Source organism: Aricia agestis, chromosome 5, assembly GCF_905147365.1.
Source record: "Aricia agestis chromosome 5, ilAriAges1.1, whole genome shotgun sequence".
Taxonomy (NCBI): Eukaryota; Metazoa; Arthropoda; class Insecta; order Lepidoptera; family Lycaenidae; genus Aricia; species Aricia agestis.
The window spans coordinates 2,767,792-2,784,131 of NC_056410.1; the positions used below are offsets into that span (position 1 = coordinate 2,767,792).

At 35.7% G+C, this 16,340-nt stretch overlaps 2 protein-coding genes across 7 annotated transcripts in view; one reads left to right on the forward strand and one right to left on the reverse strand.

Moving 5' to 3' along the window:
• Positions 1-7,305, reverse strand: part of LOC121726899 (esterase E4-like) — a 28,486-nt gene extending 21,181 nt beyond the window's left edge. For both annotated transcript variants that reach the window (XM_042114544.1, XM_042114543.1), the window contains exon 1: positions 7,195-7,305. The gene's annotated coding sequence lies outside the window, so the exon portion shown is untranslated. The remainder of the gene's footprint in view (positions 1-7,194) is intronic.
• A 1,284-nt stretch (positions 7,306-8,589) lies between these two features.
• On the forward strand, positions 8,590-14,892 carry LOC121726808. 5 transcript variants are annotated; one of them, XM_042114342.1, is made up of 7 exons: positions 8,590-8,704; positions 8,886-8,949; positions 9,836-9,911; positions 10,014-11,411; positions 11,869-12,039; positions 12,947-13,110; positions 14,058-14,892. In XM_042114342.1, exons 3-7 carry the CDS (start codon positions 9,837-9,839, stop codon positions 14,275-14,277), a joined length of 2,028 nt encoding a protein of 675 aa, XP_041970276.1. In that variant the 5' UTR covers positions 8,590-8,704; positions 8,886-8,949; position 9,836; the 3' UTR covers positions 14,278-14,892. The 5 variants fall into 5 exon arrangements, with proteins under 5 accessions (XP_041970276.1, XP_041970274.1, XP_041970273.1 ...); XM_042114343.1 differs by having other exon boundaries at positions 8,631-8,649; XM_042114340.1 differs by lacking the exon at positions 8,886-8,949.
• Positions 14,893-16,340: the final 1,448 nt, after the last annotated feature.

Here is a 16,340-nt window from a genome sequence, read left to right on the forward strand (position 1 = left end):
TATGTTTGACAGCAGAAACAATATTCACGTAGGTAAGTAACGTGACCTTCTCAACATACTGCCTTATGCCAGGTTATTCAGGTATGGCAATTCCATTTTGGCACGGAACACCCTTTTGGCTTGCTTAAGAGTCCGGGTGCCATCGCAATTCTCATACAAATTACCAAGATTATTTCCCATACAAGAATATTTACCATATTTGAGTTATTATTCAGCATAAGATAGTAATTACCTAGGTTCCTGTACAAAGTAGTAAAAATATTTACATACTTACCAAAAATACAGGAACCTAAGTACAGGAACCTAGGTAATTACTATCTTAAGCTGAATGATAACTCAAATATGGTAAATATTCTCGTGTGGGAAATTATCTTGGTATTATGTTTGTATGAGAACTGCGATGGCACCCGGACTCTTAAGGTCTTGATTTAAAAAAAGTAAGTATAGTCTAGTAAGCATTCATTTAGATTTCAGAATATCAAATTAGTCATTAGTTTAGCAATTGAAGAGTGATATTCCAAAACGTACTAAGTATTTTTTTTTTGATTTTCAGTTTAATGTTTCGTTTTACTCTATGGCACAGCAGTAACGTAACTGAACAAAATAAATTTCACAAAATGTACTAGGTCGCGTGAGTTTTTTGCTTTTAAAATACGGATTCACAATCAGTATGTACTAAGTCAATAACAGATTTATTCCAAAATGTGTGTGTAACTTAGTTCATTTTGGAACGAATCACTTCCTTACTTAGCACGTTTCGGAACACAATCTGTCATTGTCAACGTAAAAATGGACGAAAGTGAATTTGAAGAGTTTAATTGTGCCGTTAAAATAGTTGAAAGTTGACGGAAACGAAGAAAAAATGAGGAAAAGTGGAAGAAAACTGTTGAAAAGCGTGTAAGATATAGTATGCCGTATGTTGGCACAAAAACTACCTACACCGGTGAATATTTAACAAAATATACTGTTCTCAAGAAAAACATAGTTCCTAATCGATTTTATAATAATATAGAAAGTACTAAAGAGAAAAAGAAGATGTAAGAAAATTACTTCAATTTTGTGATCTACCAGCGGCTGCTAAAGCCTTTTATGACCAAGCACTTGGAAGTTGTACAAGTGGTGTCTAATCAAGAAACTGTCTACGGGAATAATGATAAAGAGCCATTTATATGTCCAGAGCCATAAATTTTTAATTAATGTGCCATGTAAATTCAATTTTTATTCATTTCCATAGTTATTGATTGTCTAATTTCATTACCTTCAATTTTTCTTCCAATAAAATAATTAACTAAATAAAATTACTGTTTTTAGGGTTCATTTTTCCTGATTTAGTTTGAACTCAAACAACTATATTGAGGTAAATAAATCTGAAAACTTCACAATAGTAAAACGATTTTCTTTGTGATTTTATTTCAAAACGTACTAAAGTAATGACTTAGTTCATTATGTTTAATGACTTAGTGCATTTTGGAAATGAAGGACAATAAAAATTACATATTTTTTCCTTTTATATGTAAAAAAAATATATTTCTTTATCTACATAACACTTTCTATCACAATGTATTTGTGCACTAACATAAAATTACAATGCATTATGTAAGAGAATAAACACAATTCAGTTTTTAATATATACCCAAAAGTTGCATCATGAGGACATAGCACATTTTGAAATATCACTCTTCAATTGTTAATGTATCAGGGATTGAACTTCAACGAAAAATATAAGATCTGCGTCAGCAGTCAGCATTATTCGCTCCTTGTATGTAGCATGATAAGACGCCAGACGGAATATTTCTTACGATTACACAGGTGAAAGGTTTCCGAAAACCTTTCACTCGAAATGTAGATTGTAGATCATTTAAGTTCACAACAGTTTAAATAACCGAAGAACTGTTCAAAACCTTTTTGTACTTCTGGAAATTTAAAAAAATAGTATTGATTTTAGTGTTGGTCCTTCGAAAATACGTCAATCTCTTTGTGAACATAGGCATTGTAAGAAATAACAATATCCCAAAGGAAAAGTTTGACTTATGTCTGATATAATTTTTCCAAACCCAGAAGGTGATCTCAAGCTTTTCTACATTCTACATTCTACACATTTTAGAACGCCAGTAACAGCCCAATTTTAAAGTAAAAGGGCATCAACATGTGTGGTGACTGGTGACTGGCGATAAAACGTAGTCATGCGAACAGTCATGCGTGCGATATGCCCATCAAACGTCTTAACGGACATCCGATAGCGTGAGTCAACGCACAAAACGCTCAGACCAAATAAAAAGTCAAAACGATGAATTTTTGAGAAATGATTCAAACGTATAATAGACTAGATTACGCCCACAACTCCGTTGCGCCAAAATTCGTTTATCGCACGGAAACCATACCTTTTTCCGGGATAAAAATATCCTATGTACTTCGGGACTCAAAGGATCTCCATACCGAATTTCAGCAAAATCGGTTCAGCGGTTTGGGCGTGAAGAGGTAACACAGACAGACAGACGGACAGACAGACACACTTTCGCATTTATAATATTAGGATGGATTGTATACTTGTAGAAGTCCACAGAAAATTGTACAAAATAAAGTTGCTGCTGCATTGCTTTCGCAAGATACAAAATTACTCTGCCGACAGCCGACAGCCGGTAGGCAAAGAGCGTAAAATCCATCGCCCTTGCTGGCTCTACTAAGCGACGTAAGCCGTACCTACATAATACTGCATTTATACATTCGCGTTCGCTATTCGCCTCGTCATTCGACGTTGATTCGACGAAACATTCGTATACGAATGCTGTCGCGAACTTTGTCGCGAACTACCGTTCACACATTCGTGGGGTGATTCATTTTGACATTCGCACACGAACATGGAGGACGTGTTCATATTATGATAGCATTGTTGAATGAAAAATATGAAATTTATTATAGTGATATTTTGGGTTCCAAATGAGCTCTTCCTTTTTGTAAAATTCTAGGAATTCTAAAATTCGGCTTTCTCTCCACTCCATTTTTATTACATAATAATAAGTACCTGGATGACCGAGCTTTGATCGGTATAGCAAACACTCATTGACTTCGTGTAACTTAATAACGCCATCTGCTGGTCGTTAAAACAATTAGTTGCTAACAAAATAGTATTATTATTCGCCAATAGATGTCAGGAAGAGTCATATTTTTCAGTTTATCGATTATCGATAAAACACGAATAAAAAGACATTTTCTAAAAATGATTCCTAGCTAGATCGATTTATCGCCCCCGAAACCCTCTATATACTAAATGTCATGAAAATTAATATTTATTAAAAACCAAAATATATTTCCTTATTATATTAGCCAAACTGCATAGTAGTTTGTCGGCGGGCTACGTGCTCATAAATATTACTAAGAAACTAATAAATATAATACTTATTATACTTTAACAACAAAATAATATAATCTTATAACATTGTACTTACATTATTATAATAATAACATGATAACATAATACTATACACTGTACTAAAAATAGGCTTATTTTCAGTAAAGTGTACTATGTATGTTCAGCTTTGTACACGTCCTGTAGGGTCGGACGCTGTAATCAGTAAGTTCGTATTCGCTATTCGTGCCCTTTGATTCGCGCCCGAAAAACCGCTCGCAACGCGAATGCCACGAATAGCGAGGCGAAGTGCGAGGCGAACAGTGAGCGCACTGTTTACACATTCGTGTTCGTCATTCGCCTCGCTATTCGTGCGAATGTATAAATGCGGTATCATATTTCCCCGCAACGGAAGGCGGAAAGACTAATGTCCTAAGAAATTATGACCTTGACAATGAAGACTGTAGTCTTTAATGTATTTACTATTTAGTAAATATAATACATATTTTTACCGTCAAAACATGAGCAACTTTAGGGGCGTTCCACGCCAAGCGGACAAGAAAAAATAGTCGATGTCTCCGATTTTGATAATATTTGGATATGTTATACCTACACGTGTTATTAATACGTGTGCCAAATATTTTTGTAATAAAATGGCTAGATTAAAATGATGGGACTTTGAAACGTGACTTTTCTATTCGGCACTCAGTGCTTCAAAGCCGATTATAGATTAAAAAAATTAAATATTAGAACTAAATCCATATTAGAAAGAACCACTGAACTTGTTACTTCATTTAATGAGCTCTGTAACTGCATTTTTGAAAACAAAAAAAATGTTTTTTTTAAATGCAAATCAATTTTTTTTTCATGATTTTCTCAAAGAACCTTTTGATTTTTCTATATTTTTCGTGTGCTAATATATGTGTGCTAATATTCTATAGAACATTCCTGCACAACTTCTATAATGGACCGGGAAGTGGATTAGGAGCTAGACTGAAAATACTGCCGAAGGGTGGCGTCCAACGCCATACTATAACTATGGGCAGAGATCGATACATACCGTAGTGGAAATTGGCAAATAACATCAATTTTGATGTAGTGAAAAGTAACATTCAATAGATTTTTGAAAGAGAAATATATAAAAAAGGTTTACAAGAAAAAAAAAATCGTGAAAAAAAAATTATCGTGAAAAAAAAAATTTATATATATTTTTTAAGTATGTTACTCTTTAAAAAACTTATCTAAGGGTTCATTTCTTTACATCAAAATCGAAGTTTTTTGGCAATTTCCGCTACTTAGCGATTTCTGCCCATAGTACAGTAACCATGATAACTAGACACAATATGTCGGAAGCCTATACAAGCTTACTCTGACACGCTCGAGCTTGTCGCGAAATCCCCTCTTCCCCTCCCTAACTATGATCGATCGGTAACTGTACAAAATTACAAGTCTCATATACCGTTTTGGAATTCGATATTTCAAGTTACATCGTAGCTAGTATGAGCGCCAAAAATAATAATCAGGACTCGTATCTCACCTCACATGAAAGTGCAAACAAGCCTTTTTGACGTTAAGGACTCCGTAATTTATCACCTTGGCGTCTTGCGCTCATCGAGGCAAGTACTGCTTGGGCATAAGGTATATTTTACTAATTCCTAAAAGCGAGGACTTTGCTGCATATTATGTCAACACACCGATACCCCTTATCATGACTGCATTATTTTTAAAGCTAATTGCTACAATTATGAGTTCGTTTACTTTAGCTGATAGTGCTGTTATATCTTATTGTTCGTTTACAATGTCTTAGTTATTTATACACGCAAAAATGTGAGCAAGCAAATTTTAGCTAGCACCGCAATTATTTTTTATTTTAAACCTTTTCTACCATAAAACTTATCAAAATTAATGATGCCTATGAAGTATCACTCTTTTATGTGATAACTATTAAATTATGTTATTTAGGTAATTAATTTACATGCATGTACCACATTAATGATATAATCATAATCAAATATATGGTACACATTACATAAGTATTTCATAAAGATAAAAACAAAAGTAATCAGAAATTGAGAACTAAGTGGAAAAGTAAACACTAAAAACTTACATGTACAGGTTTTTTAAAACACTGAACAAAAATCTTACAGCCTTACAGCTGAATTCCATCACACTTGAAAACATTCCATTTTCTGCTCAAATCGACAGAAGACACAGATAATAAGCATATAAATCTTGTGTGTGTGAAATAAAAAAAAATTAACCATTGTTTAATAATTCTGTCTCTGAATTCCATGTCCTTCTGCATGTTACATAAATTTATTTGTGTGAATTCTTTGTGAAATAACACTTTCGTGGTAAAGAATGACCTTCTAAAATTCATAGTTTGCTATATTTTTTGTATCATAAGTCTTTTTGCACTATTAAGATTTAAGACGCTCCCCCTAAGTAGATACCGTAATTTACCGTTTTTAGAGTTTTATTAACTCATCATTTGAAATCTACAAAATTATAATAAAAATACATTCAATAATCTTCAGCATGTGAACATTCCTTTTTCCGTTATTAATTTACTATTTTTGTTTATTTTACTAATGATATCAGCTTCCAAAGTAATACCAATTTATTTAAATTCAAGCATACATTCAGTGTTTCCCTAGTATTTACAAATTACGTTTATTTGAAACACACGCCAATTTCATTAACTACATATTTTCCGTTTGTAATTAGCCGTTAAATAAGTAAAAAAATAGGATTTTCGTGCGATCTCGGCAACGCGGCAATGCATGGTCAAGGTCGTTTGCTCAGGGGATGGCCTTAACCCATCAATCCCCTTGCGGCACCCGGCTATCGCATAACAATTGAAAATCTATTGTGCCATTCCCATGATCGAGGTATTAATATTTTTAGTATGCATAGTATAGAAATACTAAAAAAATATCTATTATTTTAGCATACTTTAGACACTGCTACAAAATTTACTTTAGAACAAATACTAAAGAAAATATGTCTTATAAGTACAATAGAGAGTACTGACTGAAACTAATAAATAATAAAACTATAACTAATCAGATAGAAATAACTAAGCACTGTAAACTGGATATTATTCTAGTACTAAAACAATAATTATTGTTGAGCACAGACAAAAAATATAACTAACAATGTAAACTTTACGGAAAAACGATCACGCCTATAGATTTGTGCTTTGACATAGTAATTTCTATTTATATTATGTAGATATGTGTTATCACTTATCAATTATCATCAGTCACTCAAGTTTCTTTTATAAATTATGTAGATGTGTTCATGAATGATGAATCAGTCAGTCAAGGTATGATGACGCGAATGTTTATGAAAATCTATAAGTCCCATCGATATTTCTTTTCATAAGACGAAAACCAATCCCACCCATGTGAAATGTAAAGGAATAGGCTATCTTCTTACACTGTAATTTCTTACAGTGCAAAGAGAAAGAACAGTTAAGATAAACTGTTTAAAATCAAATTTAACTCGTGGGTAAAGCAATAAAGGTAATATTTTATGATTAGCAAGTACCCAAATATTTTGCGATCGATGAAATCATGACATAAACGTAACGTATAAATTACATGACTCAAAATGAACTCGTAGCCGAACATTTAAAGAATGATTTGGTACGAAATACGACGAACCTTAAATAAAATAAAACTTGCAAACTGGTTTGCAATAATAACTAGATTTCGTGAGGCCGGCTACAGCGAAACAACTTTTTTCTTTTTTCCAGTACCTAACCATATTTTCTAGCAAACGGACATTTCTTACAGTATAAACAACAAATATAGTACGTAAATTATAATACCAACAAGACTTACCAGATATTAATTTAGAGGCACTGTATAATTCGTGTTTAAATTCACAGAGTTTAAAACGAGATTCCGAAGCGCACTCGTGACCTAGCGGGCATTAGCACTAGCAATGCAGCCAATCGCCAACGTAGCTTGCTCTGACGTAATGTCAATGTCAATGTCATTTCGTAATTTTTTTTCTTATTATGGCACTTCGGCTATATAGACCGATATTGATATTTTTTTAAATATCGATGTATCGATATATCGATATTTTCTTTCAATTTCGACATCCCTATAATATGACACTTTGACAGTTTATGTACCTCGGAGAACCGGAACATAAAATGGCGGACCGGCCACAGTATTTTAATTTGGTAGAGACCATTATGCCGCGTCCACTTATAAAAGTCTATGGATAGAAGTGTAATTTGATTGTCAAACAGTTTTTATTTTAGTAACTAGTTCACACTAAAAGTGCTCTTCGCGCCGCTGCCGGCCGCTGCCGATCCGGTGTGAATTGGGCCGTAAATGAAAATATAAGCGACAGTACATTGATATTTTTTAGAAACACAACCCATATTATTTAGTCAGTGATGCCAACCTGCAGATAATTTCAGATCGGTAGGGAACCAACACGGAATATATAACACTACAGGAAAGGGCATATGGGCGGCATAAGGGCACATAACTTAACTCGCACGCAAAAGGAAATTCGTGAGTACGGATTTAAACCTTACGTTAGTTGACGTAAGGTGTAAAATTGCGTACAACTTCAAGTCTTATCATATTTAGCTGTCAAGCGCTATCTAGCGTTGAATAACTGAACTCGGCAGTCAGAGCCGGTATTGCTAAATTTAAATTCTTCTTTATTTCAAAAGGGTTAGGGTTGTTTTTACGACATTGTATTTAAAAAAGAAATCTCTTTGTGATTGGTTATTTCTTTTGTGTGCGTAAAATGTTACTGTGTGAGTTTGGTGACAGTGCAGCAGTTTCAATGAAACTTACTTGCTTCTGCCCTTCCTTTAAGCCGGCGCCAGACATGGGCTTCAAAGTTTGAGCAAACTTTGCACAAATAGGAAAATGCCAGCAATAACTATGCACAAATAGGCAAATGTCAGTGCCACACTTGGTGAATTTGCGTTTTTGATCACATGTCTGGCGCCCGCATTAGTGTTATATATTTCGTGGGAACCAAGAAAATCTAGAAGTGTCTATCGTCGCCCGTCTGATGGAGATGAAAAATAAGAAAACAACCCATTACCGCCATTACTTGACAGTCTTGACCTTGGTTCTATAGCCGAAGTGCCATAATAAAAAAAAAATCTTGTTATTTGTGATTTGTCAGTTGTCAGGATTTCAAAATTTTGAACGTGAACCGTTGACCAAATATATACTAGTAATCTGTGCCGTTGACAGCGTTCTTCATATTATATGTTTGTTATTTCTTTCAGTGAGAGTTTTGTGTATGTTTTTTGATCGGTAATTGTAGTTATAAATTGTGATAAATTTCTCTGAGCCCTTGGAAATTTATAAAGTAATTTATTATTTTCATTAAGTATTTAAAAACTTTAGTTGTTACTTGATAATAAAACTGCAATCAGCGGTGGTTTCTACCTATGGTAAAATTGTTCATGATTTTGTTATTTCGTACATAAAAGGCTTAGTTCAACTTCTAACAATAAATTTCGTGTAGCTAAATATTATTTTCTCGGTAGCAGTACTATATTTTCTAAACCTGGTTACTGGTTGTTTATTTAAAACAATTCCCGCCTATTTGAAGTAAGTATACCTAAGCTAGATTACAAAGTAATTTATTATATTAATATATATATATTTACAATTTATATGATAAGGTAAAGGTTCGGAAACCTACCATATTGGTGGGGAGTTAAGGGGGAGGGGGGAGAAGGGATAACCACCTCCATACCAAATCCACATTGAGGAACCCCCTATTCTGAGGCTACATCTAACATCATGATAAAGGTTGGGAAACCTATCCGATACCTAAAGATTACGAAAATTTCAAATGTAAATTTCTCCTAAATGGGTTTGGAAGTGGGCACGAGGAGGTTTTTCTCACCCAAAACATCCTTCCTCAACCCATGTGAGCACCAAAAAATTGGGGTAGGTTCAGTGGCGGATTTACAAATTTGCCGCCTGTGGGCTTTTCAATTTTTGCCGCCCCTATAACTGACCTTTGAAATTCAATACGTTAGTTTAGTTCACAATCATATTATTATCCCACCAAAAACATTTTTTGAAGATTTTTGCTGAGACGACAAACACAAGGTTCACCCTGTGCGGTAGCGAAAAGGTGAAGCCATACATATTTTCTGGTATGTAGAATTTGTTTAGGTTAGGGTTAGAGTTAGGCCGTGTAGATTCACATGAGATCTCATATCTTTTTCACAGGGTAAAACGTAAACCATAAGTGGTCGTCTCTGCAATATTTTACAAGAAATGTTTTGGTGGGATTTTTTATTTCTGTAGGATAAAAAATGGAGCTAAATTTGCTGCCCCTCTAAATCTGCCGCCCTAGGCTCCAGCCTACTTAGCCTATTGGTAAATCCGCCACTGGGTAGGTTTGTGAACCTTAGCCTATGATAAGTATATCAGAATAATTGCAGAATATTTCCTCTCACCAGACAGTCAATTTTTATTTTAGAATGGAATCGGTGCATGATCGTCTTAACAGACTGAGGGAAGAGCGCTTAGCTAGAGAAAAGGCTCGCATTGAAAAGGTATTACAAAGATACCTTTTTGAATGTTATTATTTTTTTAATTTTGCCTACTTAACATTGTAACATAAAAAACATTGTAATATATTTTAAAATAATTTTCAGTTACGTGAGTTGAATTTAAAGAAATATAATAAAAATGAGGCTCAAACAATTAAAAGTAACAGCCAGACAAATGTTGGTGCCAATAGATCCGTTTCAGCTCCAGCAAGAACCAATAATAATCTGAATGCTAGAAAAGCAAATGTCATAAGCAGCAAAGTAAGTAATGCAAGTGGTGATGCAAAATTACCTAAAAATGAGAAAACTTCAGACTCCAAACCCAAAACAACTCCCATAAATAAGGCTGGTAACACTAAATCAAAAAATGAAACTTCAGGTAGAAATAATGCAAAAAATATAGCAGAAACAAAACCTATTGAACAAATTAAATCTCGTCCAAATTATAAACATAATGTCACCTCAGTTACACATAATGTTAAAAATGCACCAGAGGTCAAGCCTGATCAAAATAAAACTTTTCCTAATGATAAAGTAAAATTGAATGTGTTTAGTAGAAGAAGTTTTGTACCATCAAAGGGTCAGAGTGGTCAAACAAGCACTGCTGCTCTTTCTAAGCCTACTAAAGTATCAGAAAGTAGGAAAAGTCTTGCACCATCCAAGCAAGATGGCGATCCAAAGCCACGGGAGTCAGTTTTTGACAGGCTCTACAAACCCAAAGTCATTCCAAAAATAACTATAGACAACAATGCAAGTAAGTTGAAAACAGATCCAAATTATTTAAAGCAAGTCATAAGAGATTCTAATTTGATAATAAACAAAAGACATACAGTGTTTGACAATAAGGAAAAACTGTCAATGCCTGTGCGCAGGTCCATATCTGCTGTGCACTTCAAAAGAATAAGCAAACAGGAATTGAGCAACTGCGTACACAAATGGGCATCAATAGGAGAGAAGATTAATAAAGTTCATTTAAATGAGGTCAGCGAGGATGAGAGTGTGAAGGAGGAAAAAGTTGTATCTGCTGTTAAAAGCGAAAGAAAGAGGGTTAAGTTCCAAACACCTGCCTCGTCAAACTTCAACACCCCTAAACCTCAAGAGCTGCAGGAGCGACTACAGAAGTGGTTGCAGAAGCGAGGTAAAGCTCTGGATTCCTATCATCACTTACAATGTTTCGGATTGCACCATTTACCACGAAGTGTTGGTAGCATATCTAGTAAGCTCGACCTTTGCGAAGACGAAGAAAACAAGGAGAACATTGCACTGGAGCATGACAGCGACAATGAATCATATACGGAGAATGTAAACAATAAAATGGATGAATTAACTGTTGAACCTAAAATTGATTTGGCTCTCGACAAATGGAGGAGGGCCAGCTGTGTCAGTGACAGCATAGGCTTTAATGAAAGCTGTGAAACTACCTTAACTAGTGCAGAGGAGCTACACCATGTTGATGAGCTGCTTTTTGGTGCTTTACATGATCTGACAGAGTTGCTGCGTGAGGTAACTATTTAATTTCAGCTTACACTTATATTATAAAGAGGCAAGGTTTGTTTGTTTGCATTGAATGGAAAAAAATAATTACAAAAACAATTGTTCTAATGTTATTTTGTTTCCTACCTTGTACTATGAAACTGTTTGAAACTGTTGCACTACATTAAATATTGTATTATATGATAGTGATATTTAATACTAGCTGTCCCGGTGAACTTCGTGTCACTTAAAAACCTTCCCTGGACTTCTACGAATATTTTAAGACTAAAATTAGCCCAATCCGTTCAGCCGTTCTCGAGTTTTGCGCTTAGCAACACATTCAGCGACTCATTTTTATATTATAGATAAGAGAATTATACTCAAAGTGATGTAAAAACTGATTTATTGTACTTCCACAAGCCACCGCCTCTAGTTTTATAAAATATTTTAAGAACAGATAATATAATAAATTATTAATGATGTTCAGGGTTTTGACTGGGAGCAGTGTGCCCGCTGGCTGCGTGCCATCCGCGAGAGGTTCCCGGAGGCACCTGAGGGTGCCGCGTACTGGGAGTGCCGCGCCGCGCTCGAGGAGAGGCGGGGCGATCTGTCTGCCTCCGTCCAGTGCTGGGAGAGAGCCATCGCTAACGGCACAGAGGTAACTTGTTTTTGTTTACACGACTTAAAGCTTCATTCCAAATTCGAATACGGAATTTTTCAAATTCTGACGTAGACGCGCCTACGTCAGAATTTGAAAAGTATTATAAGTCTCTTTCGGCGACGTGATGCGCGCTTCGTTCGGGAGCTTCCCCCGGAACCTCCGGTAAACTACACCGGCGGGCCAGAACACCTCCACCTCGAAGATGGATAAAACTTGAGTCGGCACCACAAAGGAACTGAAATTCACTTTGTGGCGAGAGTGCAGACGCTCCACCCTCAACTTGTAGGTGGTCTTCTCACGGATTTAGTTTACGACGTCTTCGACCGTCATGGACCAGTGCAGGCGCGACACGTAGAGCGGCGTCGCGGGCACCTCGCTGCGCAGCTCGGGCACATAGGGTGCGGTGCCGCGGTGGTTGTGGACGGTGGGCATCCTCTTCTTCCTTCTCTTCACCAGAACGAAGCCCTCCTTATCGCAAGTCCTACTCTCGTCCCTGTCGAGTCGAAGATGTTCTGGAGGGATCCCTTGCACCCCTCGCCTTTACCCGCGGGGGCGGTGCGGGGCAAGCAGCGACCCTTGTATAATTTTTCTGTTGAGTCGATGGCCTTAATTTCGTGTCGACGTCACGCGGTGGCGGCGAGCTGACGGCGCGCGGCGGCGGCTGTTGCTAACCCACTCGGTTTCGCTGACGTGCAAAACGGAATTTCTATGGTGTCGATTAGTTACTGTCGCCATATGCCTTTAAGAGCGCTGTGTTCATCCCAAAAAGAAGTAAAAAAACTCACACTATGAATTATCTACTACTGACTGTGTCATATTATCACGTTTTCATGTTTTATTTAATGTAGTACCTTCTACTCTAGACTACTACATACATAAAAACTAAATTTTTTTAACGTTTTAGCAATCTGTAGTAGAAGCAAATCTTGATCAGCTGTTAGACAAGTTTATGCAGTTGAAAATCAGCCCCAGCAGTGGACGGAATCGAGAAGTGGATCCCAAGATGGTTGACGTTAAAAACGTCTTCAAGAGTACCATTATCCGATTCGCCGTACGACAAGCTAAGTTGTAAGTATTAAGAGTAGACTAGACTCTAGAGCTAAACTACCTTAACTACCCCAAAAACATACATACAAACATTCATAGATTTAAAAACTATTACCCTCCTGGCGTAGTTGTGTCAAAATTACAATATTATGAAGATTGGCTACACAATAAATACTCCTCAACTATCATGAGCAGTTGTCTCTACTATTTGCGAAACTTGACAACGCATTATTATAAATTATAGTGGAACAATAATTCTACACAATATGAGCTCTAAAAAAACAGCGGGTGAGACATACACATCATAATATTATGACAAAATACTCTGCACTCACCCCACAACATTGCTTCAATTGTTTTCCTTTTTCAGAAGTGACTGTCGACGCCAGTTATATTATGATAACAAAATATGTTGAATTGTGAGAGTTATTTACATGTTTTTTATTATATCTGAGTAATTAGGTGGTCTATAGACATATTAATTCATCTAGCCCCATATGCTCACCGGTGAACGAGACACAATAGAATACTTATCTATTGTTTCTCGTTTTCTCACGATCGACGGGTTAATTAACTTTTTGCAAATTAATATAGATCATCAATTCACATAGCATCATAAAACACTTATGTGGGTACGGTACCAAAAGTTGTGGGTATATTTTAGGCCTTATTGGTGGTAGTATCAAAGAGATGTGGTTCAAATACCGATTTTTTATGAATTTGAATCATTTTGTATAGTTCGGCCGCAAAGTAGAAATTCACTCGTTACTACCAGTCCCAGTCCCTGTCACTCGCGCGTGGTATTATTTATTGCACCTGCGGGTGAAATATGCATGCGTGAGGGAAGACAGAGTAGTGGGCTATCCTTTCAACGTGCCTCAAGTGTGCTTAGTTAGAAGTACATACTTGTATTTCGAATTTGCATCACGATTTGAGGCATCTAAGCATCATTTTTTTTAACTTTCCAGGCGTCAATCTAACGGTACACCTAAGTACACGGTGACGCCGGTGCGGCGCAGCTCGCGGATCAGCCTCATACCGCGCGCGCACACGCCCCTCACGGAGCCCCGCCCCTCGTCACGCCCCGCCCACCGCACGCCCCTCAGCGTGTGCAAGTCCTTCCATCAAGCTGCCGAGCTGTTTCCCGTAGAGTTCAAACCTAATAAGGCTCTGCTTAAAACACCGTAATTATTGTGGTAGTCGAGGTATTAGTATCTTGTATATTTTTCCACTAAGGAATATACAGTACACATCTTTGTTATCTTCGCCCTATATAATACACAGCTTAAGCTAGGTGCGGTTGCGACCTGAAATTGTTTTCATTGGTAGAAAAATTCGCAAAACTTTGTTGAAATAGAAGACTCACATTGGAATTAGCTACATTTGGCAATGTCGTGTTCATTAGGATGGGCATGGCTCAAGCAGTGTATTAGATAAAAGACTTATATGGCCTCTGGGAAGTTCTGTAAAATATTATTTAGGCCTTGATAAATTTGATTTTCATGTCAAAAGTCTAACTTGAAAATGCTGTTGACAGCTTACAATTTGTTTTGAATATACAACACATAACCAATGGCACAAACTGTTATAAGTTGCAGTTGGACTTATCTTGATTAGAACTGCTATAGCTAAGAAACTTTTAAGACACTTTAATTTTGCAATACTTACATATTATTCTAATTAGTTTTTATAACGCATGATATTGCATTTAACACGTAGGCTAAGATTTTTTCCATTGTTCACGAAAGAATGAGAATCTATAGGTGTGTTGTTGTTTTAATCTTAGCATTTTGCTTCAAGCATAATAAATGATGTAGACTCGCTTTTTGTCCTTATGTTATCTTTTACACATAATATTTCTATGCTTAGTCTGAGTACTCACATGCGGTTTTGCTCGATAATTTTACTCCAAATCGAGTAATAATTACTGTGTGGACCGCAAAGCTGACAGCTCGAAGGCTCGCATTGAGCCGGCTTGATGGAATTAAATATATCGATTTAGAATAAAACTATCGAGCAATGCTGAATGTGTGGACGCCCGAGCTGCGGGTTTTGCTCGACGTTATTGCTCGATCGAGCAAAAACGTATGTGAGTACTTAAAAGTTATATTCACTTTATCGAACTATAATCTTTTCATAGACGTAAGACAGCATTTGCTTAACTTTAAATTTAACGTTCAACGTTTGTTATAGTACTTTAAGATATTAAGATTTGTTTGAGAATTGGATTTTTTTCTTGCTTTTACTAAGAACGATATTCTTGCCTTCTTGCAGTTCCAACATAAAATATAGAAACATGTGTCCTACTTGGTGACAGGGTAGTGGTTTTTGACACTTTACTGATGATTTGCTGCAAATTATTGTGGACTATAAAAATGTCATGTAAATATTATTTATTATTATGACAAATTGAAATGTTTGATACATAGTAGTTGAGTATTTTAAATAGGTTTATATCATGTGTGACCAAAATGTGCTATTTTTTTAAATATAGGTATAGTGTACAATGATTTCTTTTTTTTACTAGTTGTATGATCCTACCATATTTTTAAGTAAAATATCCTGAAAAATAGGTCCTTTAATTAAGGCGAGGACAAACCCCATTTTGTTATTTATTGACTCCCGGTTTACCTAGTTCCAATATAATAACGAAATGTAAAAAATATGAGATATAAAGCACAATATTTAAAAGGCTTTTAAATCATGAATATTTTAATAACACGGTAATTAAAAGCTCGCCTTAAGGGATAAGCTTAATAAAAACAAGTAAATTAATATAATATAACATTTTTATTTGTTCATATTATAATATTATTTTATCACATGCAGTATCACCGTGATCAATGATCATACACACGGTCCAAATCACGAGACGTGCCACAGTACTTCGTATTCAAAGAAACAATTCGTATGAAATTTCGTTGATAGTTCATGGCTTGGACCAAAAGCAAGCTGGAAGTTCTATAAATTTTCTACACAGTACTTACATTCGTAAATGCGAATTTTAGTTTTGGATTGTTGCGACGTCGTTTATAATGTGCGCAAACTACTGTACTAACTTAAAGTACGGTACTGTACATAATTTTAGTCAGTGATGGATTAACCCTTAATCAAATTAAGCAATCGCAAAAAAAAGATGCTTAGGGCATCAAGTAGTCTTAATCCGTCACTGATTTTAGTTAATATAAATATAGATAGTAAGTAACTATAGCTAGGTCACCGAACACGTAGATTCGGCCATTGACTAATAG